The sequence below is a fragment of the Schistocerca piceifrons genome, chromosome 8, assembly GCF_021461385.2.
Source record: "Schistocerca piceifrons isolate TAMUIC-IGC-003096 chromosome 8, iqSchPice1.1, whole genome shotgun sequence".
Taxonomy (NCBI): Eukaryota; Metazoa; Arthropoda; class Insecta; order Orthoptera; family Acrididae; genus Schistocerca; species Schistocerca piceifrons.
In genome coordinates this window covers 376417016-376443611 of record NC_060145.1, presented here as the reverse complement: position 1 = coordinate 376443611, position 26596 = coordinate 376417016, and the positions used below count along the sequence as shown (strand labels likewise).

General features: G+C 44.2%; 1 protein-coding gene across 1 annotated transcript in view; it reads left to right on the top strand.

Moving 5' to 3' along the window:
* Nucleotides 1–2370: 2370 nt before the first annotated feature.
* Nucleotides 2371–26596, top strand: part of LOC124712357 (keratin, type I cytoskeletal 9-like) — a 29889-nt gene continuing 5663 nt past the window's right edge. The window contains exons 1-2 of the mRNA XM_047242652.1: nucleotides 2371–2398; nucleotides 16334–16421. Of these exons, the coding sequence (XP_047098608.1) occupies nucleotides 2384–2398; nucleotides 16334–16421 (103 nt within the window). The 5' untranslated portion in view covers nucleotides 2371–2383. The remainder of the gene's footprint in view (nucleotides 2399–16333; nucleotides 16422–26596) is intronic.

Here is a 26596-nt window from a genome sequence, read left to right as displayed (position 1 = left end):
TCACAATATAACTGACCTAGTAGATAGTGTCGGAAGTTCCATGCGGCTTTTCGCGGATGATGCTGTAGTACACAGAGAAGTTGCAGCATTAGAAAATTGCAGCGAAATGCAGGAAGATCTGCAGCAGATAGGCACTCGGTGCAGGGAGTGGCAACTGACCATTAACATAGACAAATGTAATGTAATGCGAATACATAGAAAGAAGGATCCTTTATTGTATGATTATATGATAGCGGAACAAACACTGGTAGCAGTTATTTCTGTAAAAATCTGGGAGTATGCGTACGGAACGATTTGAAGTGGAATGACCATATAAAATTAATTGTTGGTAAGGTGGGTGCCAGGTTGAGATTCATTGGGAGAGTGCTTAGAAAATGTAGTCCATCAACAAAGGAGGTGGCTTACAAAACACTCGTTCGACCTATACTTGAGTATTGCTCACCAGTGTGGGATCCATCCCAGGTCGAGTTGACAGAGGAGATAGAGAAGATCCAAAGAAGAGCGACGCGTTTCATCACAGGGTTATTTGGTAAGCGTGATAGAGTTACGGAGATGTTTAGCAAACTCAAGTGGCAGACTCTTCAAGAGAGGCGCTCTGCATCGCCGTGTAGCTTCCTGTGCAGGTTTTAGAGGGTGCGTTTCTGGATGAGGTATCGAATATATTTTTCCCCCTGCTTATACCTCCCGAGGAGATCACGAATGTAAAACTAGAGAGATTCGAGCGCGCAAGGAGGCTTTCAGTCAGTCGTTCTTCCCGCGAACCATACGCGACTGGAGCAGGAAAGGGAGGTAATGACAGTGGCACCTAAAGTGCCCTCCGCTGCACACCGTTGGGTGGCTCGTGGACTATGAATGTAGATGTAGATGTAGATGTAGATGTAGAGGCCAAATCATTCGCTCAAATTGTCCAGAATGTTCTGTGAACCAGTCATAAACAATTGTGGCCCAGTGACATGGCGCATTGTCGTCCATAAAAATTCCTTAGTTGTTTTGGAGCAAAGAGTCGACGAATAGCTGTAAACATAACCATAGCTAAACATAACCATTTCCAGTCCACGATTGGTTCAGTTGGACTAGAGGACAGCCCATACTGTTATCGAGCCACCACCAGTGTCAACACTGCCTTGTTGACAACTTCATGGCTTCGTGGAGACTGCACAACTCTCGAAACCTACCATCAGCTCTTACCAACTGAAAACGGGACGTATGTGACAGGTCACGGTTTTCGAGTCATCTAGGGTGCAAATGATATGGTCACAAGCCCAGAGAGGCTCTCCATGCGACGTGCGTGCGCCGTAGCCCAACAACCAATATTTCGCAGCTCTGTCCTAACGGATACGTTCGTCGCACGTCCCACACTGATTTTTGCGACAATCTCTTCTCAGTCGTTAAATGAAAGCCGTCAGCCACTTCTTTGTCCGTGGTGAGGGGTAATGCCTGAAATTTGGTATTCTCCTCACACTTTTGGCACTGTGGATGTCGGAATATTGCATTCCTTGACGATTTCCAAACTGGAATGACGCATGTGTTTCCTCCAACTAGCATACTGCCTTCAAAGTCCATTAATTCCCATCGTGTGGCGATAATCACACCGGAATCATTTTCAAAAAAATGGCTCTGAGCACCATGGGACTTAACAGCTGAGGTCATCAGTCACCTACAACTTAGGACTACTTAAACCTAACTAACCTAAGGACATCACACACATCCATGCCCGAGGCAGGATTCGAACCTGCGACCAGAGCGCCTCGTGTACATGATACTACTGCCATATGTATTTGTGCATCATTTCTGTCACCTCAGTGTTTATTTAATACACAGGACGTTGATACACATTTTCCCCTGATTCTCTTGAACAGTGTAATTATGCAAGATTTGACGGCTACGTTGGGTGCTTACCCAGGAAACAGTTTGTGAGGCAAGTCTCCTCTCGTTGGAAGACTCTAACCGAAACAAGTTGAGGCAAGAAAGAGTTTCGTGTAGCGAACGACTCCAGACGACTCCCTCCCATTGTGCGTGGCAGCACGGCGGGGCCGCTGCTGTCAAGTTGTCGCTGCGTTTCCTCCATGAAATCTCGCACCGGCGCTCTGTTTCTACATACCTCGTCTTGCAGCAATGCAAATGACAAGTTGCCTCCGAGGCGCCAGGAAGTCCGCAGCCGAGGAACTGTGCCAGCGGCGATTAGAAACTGCGGGCCGGCGAGGCGCGACCGGCCGTCCCCTGCGCACGGCACGCAGCGGGCTCCGCCCCCACCGCCCCCGCCTTACCGCCCCCGAGGTCGCCGGAAACACGCTGCGCCCAGCGTGTCCGCCGCCTTCCGCCGCCTCCGACGCTATAAGGCAACCCCGCGACGCAGCCGGCGCACTCCACCGCCGCTCGAGACATGCACTCGCTCACGGTAAGTCACCAGCGCTGCTGGACACTCGTTAGCCTCGCGAGGTTTTTTACAGAGGACTAAGGCCTACATCTCCTTGTTGATCATCACCAGACACTATAAGCTACGCCATCCTTTTCTGTCTCTCGCCATGTTTATAATTTGTTGTGGCTACTGCAGTTCCTTCCAGTGATAACATTGTCTAATACGGCTGTTCTGGACTTGCCTCTTCATTTATGGCTAGTTTTTTTCCTTCGATATGATTTTTATGCAGCTGTTGTGTCGAATTAATCAATTTTTTTCTTTCAACGAAACAACAAAAGTAATGTTTACTTCTGCGACTCCTTTCGGCGGTTTAAACTCCCACCGTCAGGTGGATTAATGCTTATTAACAAGCGATGTACGTGATGTGATATGACTTTGAGGTAACCCGTGTCTCAGTCTAGTAGAAAAAGAAAAGAAAACTACTAGACGATGCGACAGATCACCCCAAAATCGTAACATAAGACATAGTGACTCACACCATAAATCCACCTGACAATGGACGTTCAAACCTCCGAAACGTGTTGAGGAAATAAATTAATAGTGACTGATAATATTCAACAGGTTTTTTTATATTCTATATCAATAATAGTCACGGTGCAGCCTAACGAAAACTGTTCGCATTTAAAGTTATGTTCTTCTTCAGTGTATCATGTTAATCAGTATATTTTTCTCTATTATTTCAATCTGTAGAGTTCGTTAGATTCTTTCAGCTAGGATATTTCTGAGGCTTTTCTCCATATCCACATCTCTTTTGCTTCAACATAACCTGTAAAAAAAAAGAAAAAAAAAAGAAATAGCACCCAAAAGGGGAGGCGAATTCGAATTGAAACTTTATGGGCTTGGAGTACAGAGATTACAAAATCAAGTCAGATTTACGAGGGACATTTCATAAATAACGTCCACTAATTATTTTTACTTACACGTTTATTTTTTGTTTATTTATTTTTTCAATATATTTTTGCAGTCCTTCTATATAGTCTCCCTCCTTCTCTATCACTCTATCTCAACGTCTTGGAAACACCATTATTCCATCCAGGACACCACCTCTGTTCATCTGTCGAACGGCTCGTAACGGTGGTAGAAATCTGCTCCAGAGGAAGATAAAGACGTCAATGGATAGATTTTTTCAACTTCGAGAACAAGCTGAAGTCTGATGGACTCAAGTTTAGTCTGTGGGAAGGATGCGCCGACGCCTCCCATCCATGTTCGCGCCTTTTTGGGCTACAGCATTGCCGATATGAGAGCGTGCATTGCCGCGGAGAACGTGTGGCCCAGCCCCGACCAACTGAGGTCTAGTTTCGTGCATCTCTCCGCTTGGATTTTGTATGAAGTTATGCCTGTGCTGCCTGTGCTGCTGTGACACTTGTTTCACTTCGTACGCTATCTGCCATGATTATCCCTTTGTGATCATAATCAAAAATCATCATTTGCTTGAGCACATGGAAATTTTTTCCACATGGAAAATCTGAAGCTCTTCACTCATCGGACTGTTATTTCAATTCTGGTTCAGTCTCTAATCCACATTTCATCAATTGCGACAATTCGACGCAAAAATCCTAGACCTTCAGGGTCGAATCGTTGCTTGAGCAATGTTGCAATGTCCAGCCGTTTCTGCTTCTCTTCAGCAGTCAAACAGTGTAGGACCCATCTCTCAGCAGTTTTTCTCTTCTTCAAATCATTTGTCAGAAGCGGAATACTAATGCCTGTGGAATTCCCGTGTCTTCAGAGAGTTCCTCACAAGTCGGACTGCGATCTTCTTCAAGAGCATCTGCCACAAGTTTCACACTTCGTTCACCTGCGGACTTTTGTCCTTCCTGGTCTGTGCTCATACGACCATCACGAAAACGATTAATCCACGGTGAAACTGTAGGCATACTACTGTCCACTGTAAACTCACCGCAAACTTCAATTAATGCACTGCGGAATCCTGTAGGGTTCTTGCCGAATCAAGTTTCGCTCTTGAAGTACGACCTCTGGTCTTCAGCAGTCACAGTACCAGAGATCCCTGTAGGGTCCATTTCTACCTCTCACCAATTTTGTGTTAGAGTACACAGCGACGAGACAAAACAAGTGCATCTTTCTCAAGCTCTGACGTAATTTTCATTGTAGCTGCATCCAACAATCCACAGTAATACCAACCTATGCATTATTTATGAGATGTCCCTCGTACGAAGAACTTGGCAGTATCAGCCCTCTTATCAGTATGACGTTGGGAGGTCTGACATAAAGCTATAGTATCCTCTACTGTCGAATCTGGTCCTAGATTTCCTGGATAGCAGCAAAGTGACAAAGCTGACATCTGGGCTGGTCCCACACATGTTTTATCAGTGACAGATTCGGGGAGCCAGCTAGCCACGGTAGTACTTCAGCATCACTGACACTTCAGAGAAACATGTGTCATTTGTCAACGAGCGTTGTGCTGTTGAAAAATGGTACCTCCATTCTGTTGCATAAGAGGTAACACATGAGGGTACCGGATGTCCGTTGTGCCGTCAGAGTCCTCTCAATCACTACTATTATGTCTCTCCAAGTATTAGAAGAATGGAACTTCCCTTGAGGTCGCCTCTATCCACGCCGATGATGTCATCTGGGGATGGCGCACACCACGAATAATCGCTGAATACAATGCGACTTCTATTCGTCAGCAGTCCTAGGTTCTTGCTCAAGGCACCGTTCCAAACGCAATAGCTTCTGTATTGGACGATAAGTCTCTAGTCCGACTGATGTTAGACTGTGTCCAATCATGATTCAAATGGCTCTAAGCACTAAGGGACTGAACTCTGAGGTCATCAGTCCGATGGACTTAGAACTACTTAAACCTGACTAACCTAAGGACATCACACACATCCATGCCCGAAGCAGGATTAGAACCTGTGACCATAGCAGTAGCGCGGTTCCGGACTGAAGCGCTTAGAACCGCTCGGCCACAGCGGCCGCCTCGAATTATGCAGGATAACACACAATGTTGCAGGGAGCCCATTACTTGTTCTCGGATGGCAGGTAGCCATGTGAAGAGCTTGCCATGTGGTTGGCCTTGACGACGAGTGTGCCTGCCCTCACGTTCCCATGTACTCCAACATCAGGCACTCTCACATCCGCAAGTCCGACAAATCTGGATACTACACGATTCAGCCTGACCCACAATGTCGCCCCTCTCAAACTCTACCAGTTGCTGTCTCATACGAGTACGTGGCATCTCACCCGCCCGGCTAGCCGTGCGTTCTAACGCACTGCGTCCCGGCACGAATCCGCCCTGCTGATTAGTGTCGAGGTCCGGTGTGCCGACCAGCTTGTGGATGGTTTTCAAGGCGGTTTTCTATCTGCCTCGGCGAATGCAGGCTGGTTCCCCTTATTCGCCTCAGTTACACTATGTTGTCGATTGCTGAGCAAACGGTGTCTCCACCTACGCGTACACCGTAGGTACTCTACCACGCAAACGCTGGGGTTACACTCGTCTGGAATGAGATGTTCCCTGGGGTGTCCACTGGGGACCGAACCGCACAGTGACCCTGGGATCGGTGTGGGGCGGCGGTGGGGTGAGTGGACTGCTGTATCCTTTTGTGGGGTTGTGTCCCACTGAGGGCTGCGGCGGGGACGAAACCTCTCTATCGTTTCTAGGTTCCCAGTTCAATGCATACATACATACGTACATACGCGGCATCTCCGTTTGCTTCACAGTGTTCACCGACTCTCTGACACTGACCACACCCCTTATATACCCTGCCAGGCTTGGTAACAACACTGAACACGAATGACATTAATGCACTGTGGTGACCGTTCTGCCTTTGACAGAAAATTGCAACTCTAATCATTTACATATCCGCCGATGTTACGTCCGTGTACGACGCTACGCTGACATCAGACCACGTCTTCTGGGTACTTCTGCTTTATGTCAGATAGCGTATTTCTGTTTTTTGTCTCCCCAGCGTCCACCCTTGACAAACGTAGGTTAAAATGTTCCAAATAAATGTCTTAATGAATTCCTTTCATATTTTCATTTTAAAGTGATTGTTTGTAAATAAATTACTTTTATTTCTGAACGCTTGCTAAGTCACTTCACTGCTTCTTTTGTTATACATTACAGTTATGTTGTCATCCATTATTTGTACCATCCAAGTTGCTAAGCTCTTTTACTTCCATTTCAATTTTTCTTATTCAATTCTTATACTTATCTGCCTGTTTGATTTATCTATGACTATTATTTTAATGTTATTTAATTTCAGTTTGCGTGTGTACAACACATCGTTCATATCCTTTACAGAATCTCTCAAGACTGCTATATCTTCAGAAAGCCGAATACATTTAATTTTGTTTCTTTTAGTGTCTCTTTGCATTGTATGTGCCTTAATAAATTAAACAAATATTAAGAGAGAGGTAAGCCTTAACGAACACTTCTTCGTATCCTACCTAATTGAGAAAAAAATTCATTTAATTCGTCTGCAGAGTATGGAAAAACAGCATCAGATTTTACCTTTCTTACGCCAAAGCTACACAATTTTTTCCCACAGTGCTGCGGAATTCGACCTCTGAATATATTAGATTGCGTATGACGTATTACGGTATTGCACACATTTCGTTCGCTTTGTCTCGCAGTTTCCAGAATATTTCATATCGTTCAGGAGGTGTACTTCGCTTGAATATTTTATGTGCAGAGTCATGTTTATCGGTTAATTGGCGTAGTTATGTAGTCACACATGGAGCAGGGGTTCTCGTTCCTCTGACAGAGCGTTTACGATTGAATTTGTCATACAACGCAATAAGTCTAATAATTCTCGCACTTTACCTTCTAATAGTCGCTCAATGCTTACATTATGCCGTGGAATATATAAACAGCTCTTTTCGCAGGGCATCATGAAGAAAAGGGAAGACGGAAGATTAGAGTTTAACGTCCCGTCGACAGAACCGTCAGTAGAGACAGGGCACTGCTCAGATCACGAAAGGATGGGGAAGGAAATTGGCAGTGCGTTATTCAAGGGAAACGTCCCGGCATTTACCTCCAGTGATTTAGGTTCATAGCTTAATGAGTGAGATTTTTCCTCGGCGGTCTGTACTCAGTATAGGGTTTCTAGTTTGGTGAGTGTCAGCACGAGAAAGGTTAATTCGACAAATGGTTCACATGGTTCTGAGCACTATGCAACATAACTGCTGAGGTCATCAGTCGCCTGGAACTTAGAACTAATTAAACCTAACTAACCTAAGGACATCAGACACATCCATGCCTGAGGCAGGATTCGAACCTGCGACCGTACCGGTCGCTCGGTTCCAGAATGTAGCGCCTAGAACCGCACGGCCTCTCCGGCCGGCTTAATTCGACATTTGCCGAAATTGCGCCGATATCCAGAGGCTGCAATCCTTCAACAACCAAAACATAAAGGGGTTCCTTTCGAATGGCTCATCAGCAGCTTGCCTACATGTCGGTGCTTATGTACCCACATCGAAGTCGCATTGGGCTGCAAATAGGCTGCAGCAACGTCCCCAAAAAATAATTTTTTGATCGCCTCTTATATGATGGCATTATGTTAATCCATGTCACAGTTGTGATGGAATCAAGTGTATTCCGATGTTTTCTGTAATCAGAGCAAGCTACTAAAAGTTGACTAGCGAGTCTGCAGCTGTAAATTACACAATTTTTGCTTTTGACGTTCGGTAATACCTCGATACTGAAGTGGTTTATTAATTTACCGTGTATTTGTTTTCAATAATAACCTTTCTTCAGATTATTCACGTGGTGTTTGTACTATAACGTATGTTTAATTAATGCTCCATGGAAAAAAAACTCCCATGTATAGTGAGGTGATGAATGTCACGTGATAACGATATCTATACAGGGTGTAACAAAAAGGTACGGCCAAACTTTCAATAAACATTCCTCACACACAAATAAAGAAAAGATGTTATTTGACATGTGTCCAGAAACGCTTAATTTCCATGTTAGAGCTCATTTTAGTTTCGTCAGTATGTACTGTACTTCCTCGATTCACCACCAGTTGGCCGAATTGAAGGAAGGTAATGTTGACTTCGGTCCTTGTGTTGACATGCGACTCATTGCTCTACAGTACTAGCATCAAGCACATCAGTACGTACCATCAACGGATCAGTGTTCATCACGAACGTGGTTTTGCCGTCAGTGCAGTGTTTACAAATGCGGAGTTGGCAGATACCCATTTGATGTATGGATTAGCACGGTACAATAGCCGTGGCGCGGTACGTTTTTATCGAGACAGATTTCCAGAACGAAGGTGTACAGACAGGAAGACGTTCGAAGCAATTGATCGGCGTCTTAAGGAGCACGGAACATTCCAACCTATGACTCGCGTCTGGGGAAGACCTAGAACGACGAGGACACCTGCAATGGACGAGGCAATTCTTCGTGCAATTGACGATAGCCCTAATGTCAGCGTCAGAAAAGTTGCTGCTGTACAAGGTAACGTTGGCCACATCACTGTATGGAGAGTGCTACGGGAGAACCAGTAGTTTCTGTAACATATACAGCGTGTGCAGGCACTATCAGCAGCTGATTGGCCTCCACGGCTACACTTCTGTGAATGGTTCATCCAACAATGCGTCAATCCTCATTTCAGTGCAAATGTTCTCTTTACGGATGAGGCTTCATTCTAACGTGACCAAGTTGTAAATTTTCACAATCAACATGTGTGGGCTGACGAGAATCCGCACGCAATTGTGCAATCACGTCATCAACACAGATTTTCTGTGAACGTTTGGGCAGGCATTGTTGGTGATGTCTTGATTGGGCCCCATGTTCTACCCCCTACGCTCAATGGAGCACGTTATCATGATTTCATACGGGATATTCTACCTGTGCTGCCAGAACATGTGCCTTTACAAGTACAACACAACATGTGGATCACGCGCGATGGAGCTCCTGCACATTTCAGTCGAAGTGTTCGAACGCTTCTCAACAATAGATTCGGTGACCGATGGACTTGTAGAGACGAACCAATTCCATGGCCTCCACGCTCTCCTGACCTCAACCCTCTTGACTTCTATTTATGGCCGGCCGCGGTGGTCTCGCGGTTCTAGGCGCGCAGTCCGGAACCGTGCGACTGCTGCGGTCGCAGGTTCGAATCCTGCCTCTGCCATGGATGTGTGTGATGTCCTTAGGTTAGTTAGGTTTAAGTAGTTCTAAGTTCTAGGGGACTGATAAACACAGCCGTTGAGTCCCATAGTGCTCAGAGCCATTTGAATTTTTCTATTTATGGAGGCATTTGAAAGCTCTTGTCTACGCAACCCCGGTACCAAATGTAGAGACTCTTCGTGCTCGTATTGTGGACGGCTGTGATACAATACGCCATTCTCCAGGGCTGCATCAGCGCATCAGGGATTCCATGCGACGAAGGGTGGATGCATGTATCCTCGCTAACGGAGGACATTTTGAACATTTCGTGTAACAAAGTGTTTGAAGTGACGCTGGTACGTTCTGTTGCTGTGTTTTTCTATTCCATGATTAATGTTATTTGATGAGAAGTAATAAAATGAGCTCTAACATGGAAAGTAGGCGTTTCCGGACACATGTCCACATAACATCTTTTCTTTCTTTGTGTGTGAGGGATGTTTCCTGAAATTTTGGCCGTACCTTTTTGTAACACCCTGTATATAGAGGTGGCGGTACCATCACGTACGCAAGGTATTAAAAAAGGGCAGCACGTTGGCGGAGCTGCCATTTGTACTCAGGTGATTCATACGAAAAGGTTTCTGACATGATTATGGCCGCACGAAGGAGGTTAACAGACTTTGAACGCAATGTAAGATGGTAGCTGGAGCGAGACGCATGGGATATTCCAGTTCCGTAATCATTAGAGAATTCAATATTCCGAGATCCACAGTGTCAAGAGTGAAACGAAAATAGCAAATTTCAGGCATTACCGCTCACCATTGGCAACGCAGTGCCCGACGCCCTTCTCTGAACGACAGAAAGCAGTGGCGTTTGAGTAGACTTTTCAGAGCTAACAGAGAATCAACACTGCGCAAAATAACCTGAGAAATCAATGTGGGACATACGATGAACGTATCCGTAAGGGCAGTGCTGCGAAATTGGCGTCAATGGGCTATGGTAGTAGGTGACCGACGTAAGTGCTTCCGCTAACAGCACTACATCGCCTTCAGCACCTCTTCTGGGCTCGTGACCTTATATATTGGACACTAGACGAGTGCAAAAGCCGTGGCCTGGTGGGATGAGTCCCGATTTCCATTGGTAAGAGCTGATGGCAGGGTTGGAGTGTGGCGTAGACCCCACGAATTCAAGGACCCTGGTTGTCAACAAGGCACTGTGCAAGTTGCTGGTGGCTCCATGAAAGGGATTGCGTCCTCTTTTCCATATGAATCGATAGTCTACTTGGAGACCATTTTTAGCCATTCGTGGTTTTCATCTTCCCAAAGGACTATGGAATTTTTATAGATTAGAATGCGCCATGTCACCGGACCACAATTCACTAATGTTCAAATGTGTGTGACATCTTGTGGGACTTAGCTGATAAGGATCAGTCCCTAAGCTTGCACACTGCTTAACCTAAATTATCCGAAACACACACACTCATGCCCGAGGGAGGACTCGAACCTCCGCCGGGACCAGCCGCGCAGTCCCTGACTGCAGCGCCCCAGACTGCTCGGCTAATCCCGCGCGGCGGACCACAATTGGTCGCGATTGGTTTGAAGAACATTCTGGACAATTCGAACGATTGGTTTAGCCACTCAGATCGCTCGACGAGAATCCCTTTGAACATAGAAGTCAGTTCGTGCACGAAATCCTGCACTGACAACACTTTTGCAGTTATGGACGGCTATAGAGACAGCATGGCTCTACATTTTTGCACTGAACTTCCCATTACTTGTTGAGTCCATGCCGTGTCGAGTTATTGTACTATACCGGGCAAAAGGAGGTCGGACTCGATATTAGGAGGAATCTCATGAATTTCGTCACCTCAGAGTATGTCTTGTGAGGGTGAAGTCAGAAATCATAGATCCTTATAAAGGTGGCTCCATGGTAACTGAGTGAGTATTTTATATTAAACTTCTTGACTTTGAGCAATCAGTGCTCTCTACGCAGGAAATTATGCCATAAGACATTAAGTAGTGGAAATGTTTCAAATACGTTAATTATATTTCAAAAATAAGCAGTTGTATGAGGAGTAGAAGTTCATGGACATAGCTCTTTGGTAAGCTCGTAATAGGTTTCTTTCCGATAAAAATTTCATCCATATGGACACCCTAAAATACGGAACATTCTATGGCATCACATCTCCTCTTCCCTATTCGTATTCTATAAAAAGCAGTCAAATGGAAACGAGAATGATGGAAAAAAGCATGTAAACTACTTATTATTTCAAAATTAATCACCGTAACTGTTAATACACTTACTCCACTGTGAGAAATGCGGTAAATGCCTTCAAGAAAAAATGTTTGCGGTTTCTTACGGAGCCGTGACTGTATCCACGGCCGCACCTCTTCGTCCGAAATAAATCGACGCTACAAAAATCTGTCTTCAGTGCTCGAAAAATACGGAAATCGCATGGGGAGAGATGGCGACTGTATGAAACGGGTTTCCCAGTGAAACCTCTGCAGCGTACCTGAAACAAACTCGGCAACTGTGGACGGACATATTGTTCGCAGGTTGCTTCGACAACGCCGCAAAGGTTTTGCCGCGTAGCTCTTACACATTGAAACACGTATGTAACGCAGCAGCGATGGCGAGGCATTGCAGCGTCTCTGACCAGAGAGCCTTTTATCGTAGTTAGTCTGCGCTTGACCGCGCAAGTGTTGCGAGCAGTACGCTAGTAGTCGTCATGTAGTGCAGTGCAGTGCAGTAGTAGTCGTCATGTAGAGCAGTTCGCTAGCTGTCGCTATGCAAGGCAGTACTCTGTCAGTAGTCGTTGCGAGCAGTAGCTCTGTTCAGTTGCGTGGAGTATGTCGGTAATAGCAGTCGAGCGGAGTTGTGTGTGTGAGGAGTCGGCGAGCGTCGACATGGCATTCTGGTCAAGAGGCTAAATGAGGTATATTGTTAAGTAAGGTAATCAATAGATAATGTAAAGTTTATTTATTGTAATTAATCTCCAACAAGTGCCCCAATAATAATTTTTATACCAAAGCAGTTTTTTACAAACAAAATTTATTTAATTGCACTTCCCCTTTCATTCCACTCCCGTTAAAGAAAAATTTCAGTAAAATCACAGAAAAAAGGAATATTATTATTTGCAATGCAGTTCCTCCAAGCCGTGCGCACGAATAAGAGCAGAAATTTGACTACCAGTTACAATGAGGTAAGACTTTAATTCTGATTGTTTTACACAGGGCCAAAGACCGATATTTCGGTTTAATTGAATTTTCTTATCACTGAATTGACCTTAATTTTTTGTGAAGAACTTATATTTGAGTCAGATTGCTAATTTTTGTTTAATTGTCATTGACAGTACATTTCATTGCAGGGAGGTTATTCTTGGCTCCTATTCATTTATTATTTCTTTCTTTTAAATTTCGGTGGGGAGGTTACAACATCCTCCGTATAGTTACGATCTCTCGCCATGGGATTTTCCTATTTTCGGAGCCCTAAAGATAGACATTCATGGCCATCTAATTGCTTCAGATGAAGAGGTGCCGCCGATGTACAACCACGATTCCGTAATCAACTGCAAATTTTCTTCCATGAGGGCACTGACCGGTTTGTCTCACACTGAGATAAATGTATTAACAGTTATGGCGATTACTTTTACAATAATGAACGGTTTACTTACTTTTTTCAATCCCTTTCGTTTTCATTTGACTGTTATACAAGGTGAGGCAGCTAGGATACAACACCCAAAATATATCCTGAATGAATTAACATATCAAAACGTTCAAATGTGTGGGAAATCTTATTGGAATTAACTGCTAAGGTCATCAGTCCCTAAGCTTGCACACTACTTAACCTAAATCATCCTAAGGACAAATACACGCACCCATGCCCGAGGGACGACTCGAACCTCCGCCGGGTCCAGCTGCACAGTCAATGACTACAGCGCCTCAGACCGCTAGGCTAATCCCGAGTGGCCAATTAACATGTCGACGAGCGGATTTTGCCAAGATATAGACCACAATATGGCGAATTTATTGGCGTCAGTAAGTAACTTTATCGTTTACAGTCGCCGAATTTCGACACCGGCTTTGTTTTTGAATTGGAATTATACATGGTGAACATTGATAAAACCGACAAACGGCAGGGACGGATTCCTGGCTGGAAATTGAGTAAAGAAGATCCTATGAACATGTGACCGGAAATACAGTGTTGCCACAGTAGATGGCGCTCACGGGTGAAAGTTCTTCTGACGACATACCCTGTGTTCCTTGTGTGTTGCAGGCTGTGTGATTGACTCAGCGTACTGTAAGCAGCAGAATGGTCCGATATTCATGTCGGGAGCAAGCCGAGCTGGTGTTTGTGTACGGCCAGGCATACGGAAACAGACGTGAGGCAGCACAGCTTTACCAAAACAAGTACCCTCACAGCCACCACTCACATCACATATCATTTCAAGCTGTTTTTGGGTGTTTGTGCCATCATGGGTACCTTCAGACAGGTGAACATGTAGGAATACGGTATTGCAGTGCTTGTGTTATTCTGATTACGATGAAAAGTGTTGTGACTTAGCAAGATAGCCAAGTCACAACGAGAGGAAGCCGAAAGGCACGCGTTAAGCTCACGCAGATTGGCGTGAGGTCTGGAACAGTTAAAAGGAAATGAGAACTTAGAAAATGGACGCAGTTGCTGTAATACTTAACTTTAATCCACATTTGTAGAAACATCGCTCTTGATAATACATGCTTCACAATATTAATTACCAAAGCTATGGCGCCTTGCTAGGTCGTAGCCAATGACTTAGCTGAAGGCTATGCTAACTATCGTCTCGGCAAATGAGAGCGTATTTGTCAGTGTGGTTTCGCTAGCAAAGTCTGCTGTACAACTGGGGCGAATGCCAGTACGTCTTTCTAGACCTGCCGTGTGGTGGCGCTCGGTCTGCTATCATTGACAGTGGCGACACGCGGGTCCGACGTATACTAACGGACCGCGGCCGATTTAAAGGCTACCACCTAGCAAGTGTGGTGTCTGGCGGTGACACCACACAAAGTTCCTTTGGATATGCGCGTATATGCCGGCCGGTGTGGCCGAGTGGTTCTAGGCCCTTCAGTCTGGAACCGCGCGACCGCTACGATCGCAGGTTGGAATCCTGCGTCGGGCATTGATGTGTCACGTCCTTATGTTAGTTAGGTTTAAGTAGTTCCAAGTTCTAGGGGACTGATCACCTCAGATGTTAAGTCCATAGTGCTCAGAGCCATTTGAAAAAATTTTTTTTTGCACGCATGTACAAAGGAACTTTGCATGTTAATCAGAATAACACAGGCACTGCAATATCGTATTCATCTGCCGATACCGTGCAAGCGACTTTCAAGTACAAAGCCTGACCTGTACAGGTTCAAATGGCTCTGAGCACTGTGGGACTTAACATCTATGGTCATCAGTCCCCTAGAACTTAGAACTACTTAAACCTAACTAACCAAAGGACAGCACACAACACCCAGTCATCACGAGGCAGAGAAAATCCCTGACCCCGCCGGGAATCGAACCCGGGACCCCGGGCGTGGGAAGCGAGAACGCTACCGCACGACCACGAGCTGCGGACAGCTGTACGGGAATATTCATAATGCATGTACGAGTACAGGTCGCAGACACATGGTTGACGATATATGGAAGTTTGGGTCTGCGTGTGAGTCGTACACGGATAGCAAAATGGTAAGGCTGCCGACCGCGATAAGCGGGATATCCGGGTTCGAGTCGTGGCCCGCCACAAATTTGGATTGTCGTCATTCCATTCTACAGCTGATGGTTGTCCTTATTCACAATTGCGAATGCATTTTGTGTATAACATGCAGGAATACGGCGGACTGTGCGTAGACGAGATCCGGAGGGCCGAGTCTTACAGGACATTGATTCTAACCCTAGTACAAGCTCCAAATCAGGGGAACGCACTGTCCGTCACCTCCCTGCACGTTCATTTGTCTTAAAGGGCTCATGATCAGACAAACGCTCGCTGTCATCTTTCGGTGACTATGAACGATAGTGAATCCTATAACTAAATGTTTCCCTGAGACATTGAAGTCTCTTTGTTGGGTACGATAATGATCGAAGCAGACGAAACGAATTAAAATTTGTACTACGGGCGGGACTCGAACACCGACCTTCTTGCTTGGTAGGCAGAAACGCTAACCATTACACCACCGCAATACCATGGCCAACATTGCTGCAATCTTGACCATCGTAATGCGGTGGTGTAACGGTTAGCATTTCTGCCTACCAAGCAAGAAGAGCCGGGTTCGAGTCCCTGCCACAGCACAAATTTTAATTCATTTCGTCTGCTTTGATCATTATGATATTAAATCCATTCTAACGGCAGGGAATCTGCCATGTTATCAGCTATAGCTTGGAGAAAACCGCACCTCGATTTTTAATTCATTTCGTCTGCTTTGATCATTATTAAATCCATCCTAACGGCAGGGAATCTGCCATGTTATCAGCTATAGCTTGGAGAAAACCGCACCTCGATATATTTATTCGTCCTGGATTCTTTTGGGGGAGACTGTCTTAGCTGTCTGACCCTGTATATAAGATTGTGGTCTATTAGTTAAACATTCCTCGAGCCAAACACGTATTTTGAAGATAGGTCGTATGATAGTATGTTGGTTTGCGTCCTACGATGCGACACAGTGTGGCACGCCTTTCGGAAATCTAGGAGGACGGAATCTAACTGTTCACTTGCATATGTTGTTTGGAACATTTCGTGTCTGAATAAAAGCTAGCTGTGTCTCGCACAGATAGCCTGCTTGAGGTCAGTGTTTCCAGGCGTCTGTGCTCACGGTGTGCCGGTGTTGCAGGTGACGCTGCTGCTGGCGCTGTCTGCCGGGACGTCGTATGGTCAGCAGGCGACCGTGGCGGAGGCGGCGCCGCTGCCGGCTCCGGCAGGTACGTCCCTTCTCTCCCCAGTACGAGTCTGCCAGCACCTCACAGGCGCCGAGTCCTGCTCTAGGCTCCAACACAGCTAAGAGAGGGTAGCAGATGGGGAAAAAACCATTAATTGTGTCAACAGCTACACAATCTTATTTATTCTCTACTGGATTCAGTACTGGCTTCCATTTCCACAAGAGATACTTCAAAGGACAAAACAGGATAATACAAGTATGTGATTTCCTTCGAGGTTACAACATGAAAGTAGGTGCAAAAATTTTTGAAGCACAGATGTTGCACAGGAATCGGTGTGCGAACTTTTCAAAACACAATGTCTCGTAAACGACTTGCACTAGAATCCTGTAACATCTACATCTACACCTGAATGGATTTTCTGCAAATCACATTTAAGTGCCTGGCAGAGGGTTCATAGAATCACCTTCACAATTCTCTATTATTCCAATCTTGTATAGCCCGCGGAAAGAACGAACACCTACACCTTTCCGTACGAGCCTTGATTTTCCTTATTTTATGACGATGATCGTTTCTCGCTATGTAGGTTGGCGTCAACAAAATATTTTCGCATTCGGAAGAGAAAGATGGTGATTGGACTTTCGTGAGAAGATTCCTCCGCGACGAAAAATGACTTAGTTTTAAAGTTGTCCAACACAAATCCTGTATCATTTCAGTGATATGTGCACCGTCAATCCTATCTGGTAAGGATCCCACGCCCCGCAACAGTATTCTAAAACAGGACGAACAAGCGTAGTGTAGGCAGTCTCATTAGTAGATCTGTCACATTTTCTAAGTGTCCTGCCAATAAAACGCAGCATTTCGTTAGCCCTCCCCACAACATTTTCTATGTGTTCCTTCAAATTTAAGTTGTTCCTAATAGTAATTCCTAGGAATTTAGTTGAATTTACGGCCTTTAGATTTGACTGATTTATCGTGTAACCGAAGTTTAACGGAATCCTTTTAGCACTCATGTGGATGACCTCACACTTTTCGTTATTTAGGGTCAATTGCCAATTTTCGTAGAATACAGATATCGTTTCTAAACCGTTTTGCAATTTGTTTCGATTTTCTGATGACTTTACTAGTCGATAAACGACAGCGTCATCTCCAAACAACGTAAGATGGCTGCTCAGATTGCCTCCCAAATCGTTTATATAGATAAGTAACAGGAAAGGGCCTGTAACACTACCTAGTGGAACGCCAGAAATTACCTCTGTTTTACTCGAAGACTTTCCGTCAATAACTACGAATTGTGACCTCTGACAGGAAATCACGAATCGAGTCACATAACTGAGACGATATTCCATAAGCACGCAGTTTCACTAAAAGCCGCTTGTGCGGTACAGTGTCAAAAGCCTTCCGGTAACCAAGAAATACGGAATCAGTTTGAGATTCCAGGTCAACACCACTCAACACTCCATGCGAGTAAGAAGCTAGTTGTGTTTCACAAGAACAATGATTTCTAAATCCATGTTGAATGTGTGTCAATAGACCGCTTTCTCCGAGGTATTTCATAATGTTCCAAAATACTGCTGCATATTTACGTTAATGATATGGCCCTGTAATTTAGTGGATTACTCCTACTACCTTTATTCACTTCTCCGAGGATATTTGCTTCTACGTTACTCATATTGGCAGCTGTTCTTCATTCGAATTCTGGAATATTTATTTAGTCTTCTTTTGTGAAGGCATTTCGGAAGGCTGTGTTTGGTAACCCTGCTTTGGCAGCACTGTCTTCGATAGCATCTCCATTGTTATCGCGCAGATATAGAACACCCCTGACATTCTAATTTACCCTACTTTTAGTTTTTTAATGTCAATGGGCATTTTTGCATTTCAAAAAGTGTACGTTTGCACAAGAAATACACATTCCAAGTATTACTACATACTGTTGATTGGCTAACAAAACGAGCCTCTGACTATCAACCCATTCTGTGAAAACCGCACATCAATAGCAGTTTCCATTTCCGCAACATCTGCGGTGCAAATTTTAGGCGATTCACCTTGTATATCAACGAAATAGTTTCTTCTTGCATACACCATGCTCTGACTGAGCTTGTGGTGGTTATTTTATCTTAAGTTCAAGCTTTTACATTTTATCAAACTTCAACTAGTTAAGATCTATTATGGTGGAAACTCAATGAAACAATTATTGTGATGATTCGCCACATCTTATACTTGACAACAGCGTATAGAGCAGGTATATATTTTTCACCAGTTGATGTATGTTACGTAAGTATGCGATGCTTCAAACATTTTTCACCGACTTTCCTGTTGTAAGATTGTAGGAATTTACATACTTGTTTTATCTTGTTTTTTACCTCGCAGTATCTCCTGTAAAGTTGGTAACCAGTATTGAAACCGGTAGAGTATAAACAGGACTGTACAGCTGTTGGTACAAAGAATGAGTTTTTTCAAATATTTGTCGGCTGTAGATAACAACTTGAAGAAAGCTCTATTTGTTACCGGATCTGTGAAGACCCTTGTTACGACCTGAGCGCTCCTCACAAACTACCAGCAAATCTACGTTTACAAGTAAACTCCAGAAGCGTAAGTACAGGGCATGAATAGGATGCCTCCTACAACACAAGTGACTCTCTGTCCAATTTCAAGACGGAAAAAATTAGACACCCCGAGGAGACGCTATGCTAATACCGCATAAAACTATCTCTAGACCCAGTATGGCGTCAATTCGGCGAAGCAGAGAGTGCACAAAATTCGTGTTGTATGCCGTATACAGCTGAAGCCATTAGTTGAAGTTCTGGCTCCGAAGAGTTGTCACGTTTCGGCGATGGAGAGTGCTTTCTTTCACCCACTGTCCCACGGGAATTCAATGGGGGTGATCAAGCGGTCCTATCAAGGTGTAATATATCACTTGTTATTCGTCAAACCTAAAACGCGTGTATGCATTTCTGGGAACACTGCTGTAGTCACATGCGAAATAGCTACATTTGGTCACTGATAATGTTGAAATAAACAACCTGAATGAGTGGGTTCAAGCCATGGTACGAAAAACACTGCTTAATCTTCCTAAAACCATATCCAGCTCTCCTGGGTTTCCCGACAGTTCTGCTGCAAATACCATTTTCTGGTTTTCCGGCGGATAACATTGCGCAAGTCTCACAATACTGATGCAGCTTTTAACCACAGCAGAGTGCGGCATCACAGTCATCGCCCACTTCACACGGGCGGAAGCCACCTCTTCGGTTTCCATCAGGGGGCGTTATGTGCACAACTACCCCTCAAACCACGCCTCTTCACGCATGCGCGATTCCTGCTGGTAGTCCGGATCAGTCTCGACCCATCCGCGGGAGTGTCACCAGCACAGTACACCAAAACAGAAGTGCGAGGACCGTGTTACGACAAGGAAACACAGAACTATAGCAGCGTTCCAAGTCGCGTGGCGAAGGACTTCGAATACGAGACATATGAGGCGAAAATCCGTATTATTGTCTTTGGAAATACGAGTGCTAGATGATAATATTTTTCATTTATACTACTTTCTAGGTGTGTCTGATTGTTGGTAAGGCATATTTCTTTGTAAATCGCGATATTAGAATTTCGACCGTTGGCTGTTATCAAGTGGAAATCATGTTCCTTATTACGACCTTCTCGAGCATATTGCACCCTTTGAATTGCTACATAAATATGTTGTACGTATTCTGCTTAATTTTTGCTCTCATCCGTAATGATTCATTATTTATTTTCGTTTCACATGAAATAGATACTAGATTCATCACATTGTATTCTGTGGACTCATGTCTATTTGATACTGCATACGAATCCATGTGTAAATTGCTCGATTTAGATGCACTATATTGCTATTATTCTGTGTAATTTTTGTTACAACCCGTTTTTCGTCATGTACGGTTTGCAGTACCTGTCACTAACGTGTGAAACATATTCGTAGCTACTGTTACATTTTTGGAATTTTCAAGGAAGAATGCTGTAATCACCATGACTACAAAGCATACTCAACTATATCTACATTCACTCTGTGCAAGCCAGTGAGATATACATGACACTCAGTGGCAAGAAGCAAGACTATTCAAAGCAGAATTACTTGCTTATTTCGTGACAGGATGTAATAAGTTGAATACCAATACTGTCAGGACCTGTTAGCGTGGAGTTCTCTGTTAACTGCAAGAAAGTATGGAGAACGGATGCGAACAAAAATAACGTAGAATACGAGTAATACACTTACAGTACATTTAAATAGAGCAGTTCACACTCATGTTCGTAAGCAATAACAGATACACGTAAGTCCGCAGAATACCATGCCACGAAAGCAGCTCCTGTTTTATATGAAAGCGACATGATGGACTGATTAACTCGCAGTGCTCCAAGTGAGGGGGGGGGGGGGGGGGGCAGCGAGCCACGGGCGTGTTATCAGAAGTCCCTCTATGAGTTTCACTTGCCACGTCTCGCAGCGCAGTGACATCAGCAGCTACTAACCACAACAACCCCAAGAGATCCAACAATTGTTTTGATGCTGCTTTGACAATTCTATTCGAGGTAAATGCGAGAAGTGTATCTGCATCACAAAAGATATCTCTGGTCTGAACTACATCCTGTGCATAGCTGAGTGATCAGCTCATCTTATTGCCATGCAGCAGGCCTGGGTTCGATTCCCGGACGGGGACTGGGTGTTGTGTTATATTGTCATCATCATTTCATCATCATCGAGACGCAAGTCACACAGTGTGGCGTCGACTGAAAAGACTTGCAACTCGGCGGCCGAACTTCCCCAGCCATCAATGTCGTACATCATTTCATTTCAGTACGCACTGCGGACAAACAGCCTCATTAGGCCTGAGTTGCACTTTGCTCCAAGCATCAGTTGATAAGTGGCAAAATTGAGGCACGACAGAGCACACTACAAGTCTCCAGTCATCTACTGAGCAGTTTATAAATTACGATAATGATAGAAGCTGAAGAAGCTAATTAAAATTTGTGCCACCGCCAGGACTTGAGCATGGGTCTTGTGCTTACTAAGCAAGTGTGTTAGCCAGTACACCACTTTTTTTATCTCATTTTGTTAATTACGGTTCGTTGTATTTTTTTGGGATGGTCGTCCCATGACGCTTGTTCAAGTTTAACTCAGTTTTTAATTACAGAGGGCAGCTAACACTCTGACTCAACACGCTGAGCTACAGTGCCGGCACTGAAGCAGTATATGCAACACACCTGCACGGATTGCCCTAGTCCAATGCCCTCACTGCACGAGACCCCAGTTCAAGGTCTGGCCATGACACAAATTTTAATTTATTTCTTCACCTTCTATCATTATCGTAAATAAAGTTGCGATTCAATGTCTCAAGGAGGATTTAGTTTATAAACTGTTTGGCCCATAAAGACGCTACATTTTGGAACCGCGCGACCGCTGCGGTCGCAGGTTCGAATCCTGCCTCGGGCATGAATGTGTGCGATGTCCTTAGGTTAGTTAGATTTAAGTAGTTCCAAGTTCTAGGGGATTCATGACCTCAGAGGTTAAGTCACATAGTGCCCAGAGCCGTTAAAGACGTGCATTTTTACATGCCGCAGTAAACAAAATTCTTCTGCGGTGCATCAGTTTCCCAAAGGTCCGTTTAGTGTCGTTCCCTTCGCGACGTTCGATGAGACTGTGACTAAGACAGAGTGGAAGTACAGTTTTGGAAGCCATTGTCATTAACAAAGCATGACTTTCGTGAGCGGTTCCCATCGGCTAGGCTCTTTTTTTGTGATTGCCGTTCTTACACCATGTTACATGGCTGCAAGTGCTACACCATTCTTTGCACACACATTGGACAGTTTGTGTTCACAAACCAGCAAATTGGGCAACCTCAGTAACAGTGTAGCCATGAGCATGCCCGAAAACCGAACACAGTAGCTAGTTTGTTCCATGCATTTCACCAACAAAACGAGTGTCTTTCCAAACACACTTTCCCCCCGATTTTTGACTACTGCTCATCAGTCTCAGACACTTACCACGCCGTATTAACACGACAGACAGAGATCCCGTGAAGAGTAACAGGTTTCATCACGGGATAGGTTAGTAAGTGTGAGGGCATCAAAGACAGGGGTGTCCAATCTGCAGCCCGTGGGCTGCATGTGGCGGAAAGCAGATATCAGTATCTGGTTCCCCTCCCCCCTTCCCCTCAGTTTGGTAGTGTTAAATGTATTATATGCGACCCAAAAATATTCTTCTCCTCGCAATGTGACCCAGGTAAGCTAAAAAGTTGAACACCTCTGGTCAAAGAGATGCTCTACAGTACTTAGAGGGGCGTTGTGAACCATGGGACGGGTCAGTGTTGAAATTCGGAAAGCATACATTGCAGAAAGAGTCGGTCAACATATTACTTCACCCAAAAACATCACATGAGATGCCCATGACGAAATTTTCAGAGAAAATAGAGCTCATAATTTACTGTGAGCTTTACTGGCAGTTACTCTTCCCTTGCCCCGCTCCTGGATGGAAGAGGAAAGGGGGAAACGATTTATTTATCTGTTATTTCATTTACTGCCATTTACATTTCCCCTGCCACGTGCTGACAACGACAGATCGCATTTGGACAACACTAAATTGCACATTTAAGGTGAAACTAATTTCGTTTCTTAATACTTTGTCAAGGTTGCAACCTTTTATAAAGTACTTGGAAACATAAAGGAATTAGAAAGTAGGAATGCTTATTATTGTTATCTGAGAATAAGTGGTGGAGTCCCAGTAACATCCCGTCTCATGCTGCACTGCCAGCCGTGGACTAGCAGCAGCCAGACTGAGGAATCACCACCACATGCGTAGGCTGCCGTTAACGTCGCAACACAAAGAGCCACGTTTGGTCCGGTGCCGCGACAGGGAAACAGCCTGCTGATGGGTAGCGTCACGGATGTGCGAAGCTCTTTGAATGTTTGAGTGGGCAATGTAATCACTGAAATAACATCACACGCTCTCTCAAACCGTGAAGTTTCATTTCGTTTTGTCCTCCCCCCTCCTTCCCCACCCTGGTTGCTTCAAAGTTTCTGTCACACAGTGTTTTTTCTGGAGCCTGCATTAGAACACTGTCTGAAGTAAGCAGTACTATAATATTGTGTTTAACAGGATTATAAAACTCGTTGTCACGGGAATATACGTTCGTTGTCTTTTTAATATTTCTTACACCCTTTCCATGTTGGTTGATTAAATTTTTGGAGCGTGTATCGGACATGAAATTTTAATGTGTAAAAAAAAGTCACTTTCATGGCAAAAAATTTTAACTGTACCGTAAGTGGTTATGAACTTGTTCATCAGCTAACGTAGCCTTTTAAATTATGTGACAATTTGTTCCCCGCTCAAACATGCTACTCCCTGCGAACTCGTAAATTCAGCTGTCCTTAGCATTCAGTCTTCATGTCTTCTCATAAAATCGTTGTAAAAGTCTTTACCCGCTTTCAATTTTGTCTAATTAAACCAATGCTTTATTTTCAGTTGCTCTGCATACCCGTACACAACATTTTAGAAATCTAGCCCCATAAAGCAGTTCCCGGCCGCTGTGTTATTCTAACATTTCCATTGTTATTACTTGTAGTACAGATTGTCAGAGTGCGCATCAGAAAGAATAATAACCGAAATGTCTACAAATAGAATAAAACGTAATATTACTTATTGCAAACAACATACAACATTGAAACGTCAACTTCATGCAACGAATAAGTAGCTAGAAACACACAAATAGGGCAAAGGTATGAAAACAACCGCGAGAAATGATTGCTTGAGCATAAATGCAAATGCTACCCAAACGTGCACGTTGCTCTGTTGTATTTGACCACGACCGGCACCTGTGTAATGTCTTCAACACGTTGCATCTGTCAGTATTAGTCAGAACAGTGTTCTGTGTAGTCGTAAGTGCATTACGTCGGAGCTAACTGAATTAGAACGTGGACGAATTGTTGGTTCTCATATGGTGGGTACTTCCGTAACCAAAGTACCGAAGCGTTTGGTGTTTCAGGAGACACTGCATCGAAGATTTATACCGCATACACGGAAAATGTATACCGCAAACCCGCTCAGTCAAAACGCGAACGAAAATGTGTGTTGAGTGATCGTTACAAATGGTCATTGGAGAGGTTTGTGGTGCGAAACAGGACGACAGCAGCTCCTAAACTCACTGCACAACAAAGAGTCGCTCTTGCAGCTCTGTCAGCAAAAAAGCAACACGAAGGGAGCTCAATAAGCAGGAAATTGCATGACGAGCTAAAATTCCAAACCCCCTCACCAGTGACGCAAATGCCCGTAATAGGAATATTTGGCGCAGAAGCCGTAAAACATCTCCATCTACATCTACGTGATTACTCTGCTATTCACAATAAAGTGCCTGGCAGAGGGTTCAATGAACCACCTTCAAGCTGTCTCTCTCTACCGTTCCACTCTCGAGCAGCACGCGGGAAAAACGAGAACTTAAATTTTTCTGTGCGAGCTCTGATTTCTCTTATTTTATCGTGATCATCATTTCTCCCTATGTAGGTGGGTGCCAACACAATGTTTTAGCAATCGGAGGAGAAAACTGGTGATCCCGTGGCAACAAAAAACGCCTTTGTTTTAATGATTGCCACTTCAATTCACGTATCATGTCTGTGACACCATCTCCCCTATTTCACAATAACACAAAACGAGCTGCCCTTCTTCGTACTTTTCCGATGTATCCGTCAGTCCCACCTGATGCGCATCCCACATCGCACAGCAATACTCCAGAATAGGGCGGACAAGCGTGGTGTGAGCAGTCTCTTTAGTAGACAAATTGCACCCTCTAAGTGTTCTGCCAATGAATCTCAGCTTTTGGTTTTCTGTACCCACAATATTATCTATGTGGTCGTTCCAATTTAGGTTATTTGTAATTGTAATCCCTAGGTATTTAGTTGAATTTACGGCTTTCAGATTTGTGTAACTTATCGCGTAATTGAAATTTAGCTGATTTTTTTTAGTACTCATGTGAATAACTTCACACTTTTCCTTATTCAGGGTCAATTGCCACTTTTCGCACCATAGAGGTATCTTATCTAAATCATTTTGCAAGTCGTTTTCATCATCTGATGACTTTACAAGACGGTAAATGGCAGCATCATCTGCAAACAATCTAAGACGGCTACTCAGATTGTTTCGTATGTCGTTAATATAGATCAGGAACAATAGAGAGCCTATAACACTTACTTGGGGAACGTCGGATATTACTTCTGTCTTACTCGATGACTTTCTGTCTATTACTAAGAACTGTGACCTTTCTGACAGGAAATCACGAATCCAGTCGCACAACTGAGACGATACTCCGTAGGCATGCAGTTTGGTTAGAAGACGCTTGTGAGCAACGGTGCCGAAAGTCTTCTGGACATCTAAAAATATGGAATCAATTTGACATCTCCTGTCGATAGCACTTATTACTGCATGAGTATAAAGAGCTAGTCGTGTTTCACAAGAACGATATTTTCTGAAACCGTGCTCACTATGTGTCAATAAATGGTTTTCTTCGAGGTACTTCATAATGTACGAATACAGTATATGTTCCAAAACCCTACTGCAAATTGACTTTAGTGATATAGGCCTGTAATTCAGCGGACTCTGTAGCAATGGAAGAAAGTTATTTGGTCGACGGTGTTTTGTGTCGCAGTGTTTCCAGCTTCAGGTCGAGTTTACGTCCTAGAGTGAAATATGGTAGGTGTTCGGCAATGATTTGAAGAGCCATATATTGTGGTATTCCACCTGCCTCATTGTTACTCAGCAAGCACACACTACTGCCAATGATTATGTGACCATTTTGCCTGATCATGACCATCCCATGGTACAAAGTTTGTTTCCCATTGACAACGCTATGTTCCAAGACCACATGGCTCTGATCACGTAGCTCGCATCGTCCAAAACTGGTATTCTGAGCACGAGGATGAATTGTCGCTTTCCCCTGGCCACCGCCGTCACCAGATCTCAATTTTATTGATCCTTTGCCTTCTACTTTTGGGAGAAGGGTGCTTTATCACTGTCTACCTCCTTCAATGTTGCCTGCACTTGCCAGGAAGAAAAGTGTAAGATTCCCTTTAGAACCACACAGGACCCATATTTATGCATTTCGAGACGACTGGAAGCAGTTTTGAATGATAACAGTTTTCCTAAATTGTAATAGGCATGGTAATGTTTTGGTTTTTTGCTGTCTCCATATTTTTGTCCGCCGCTGTTG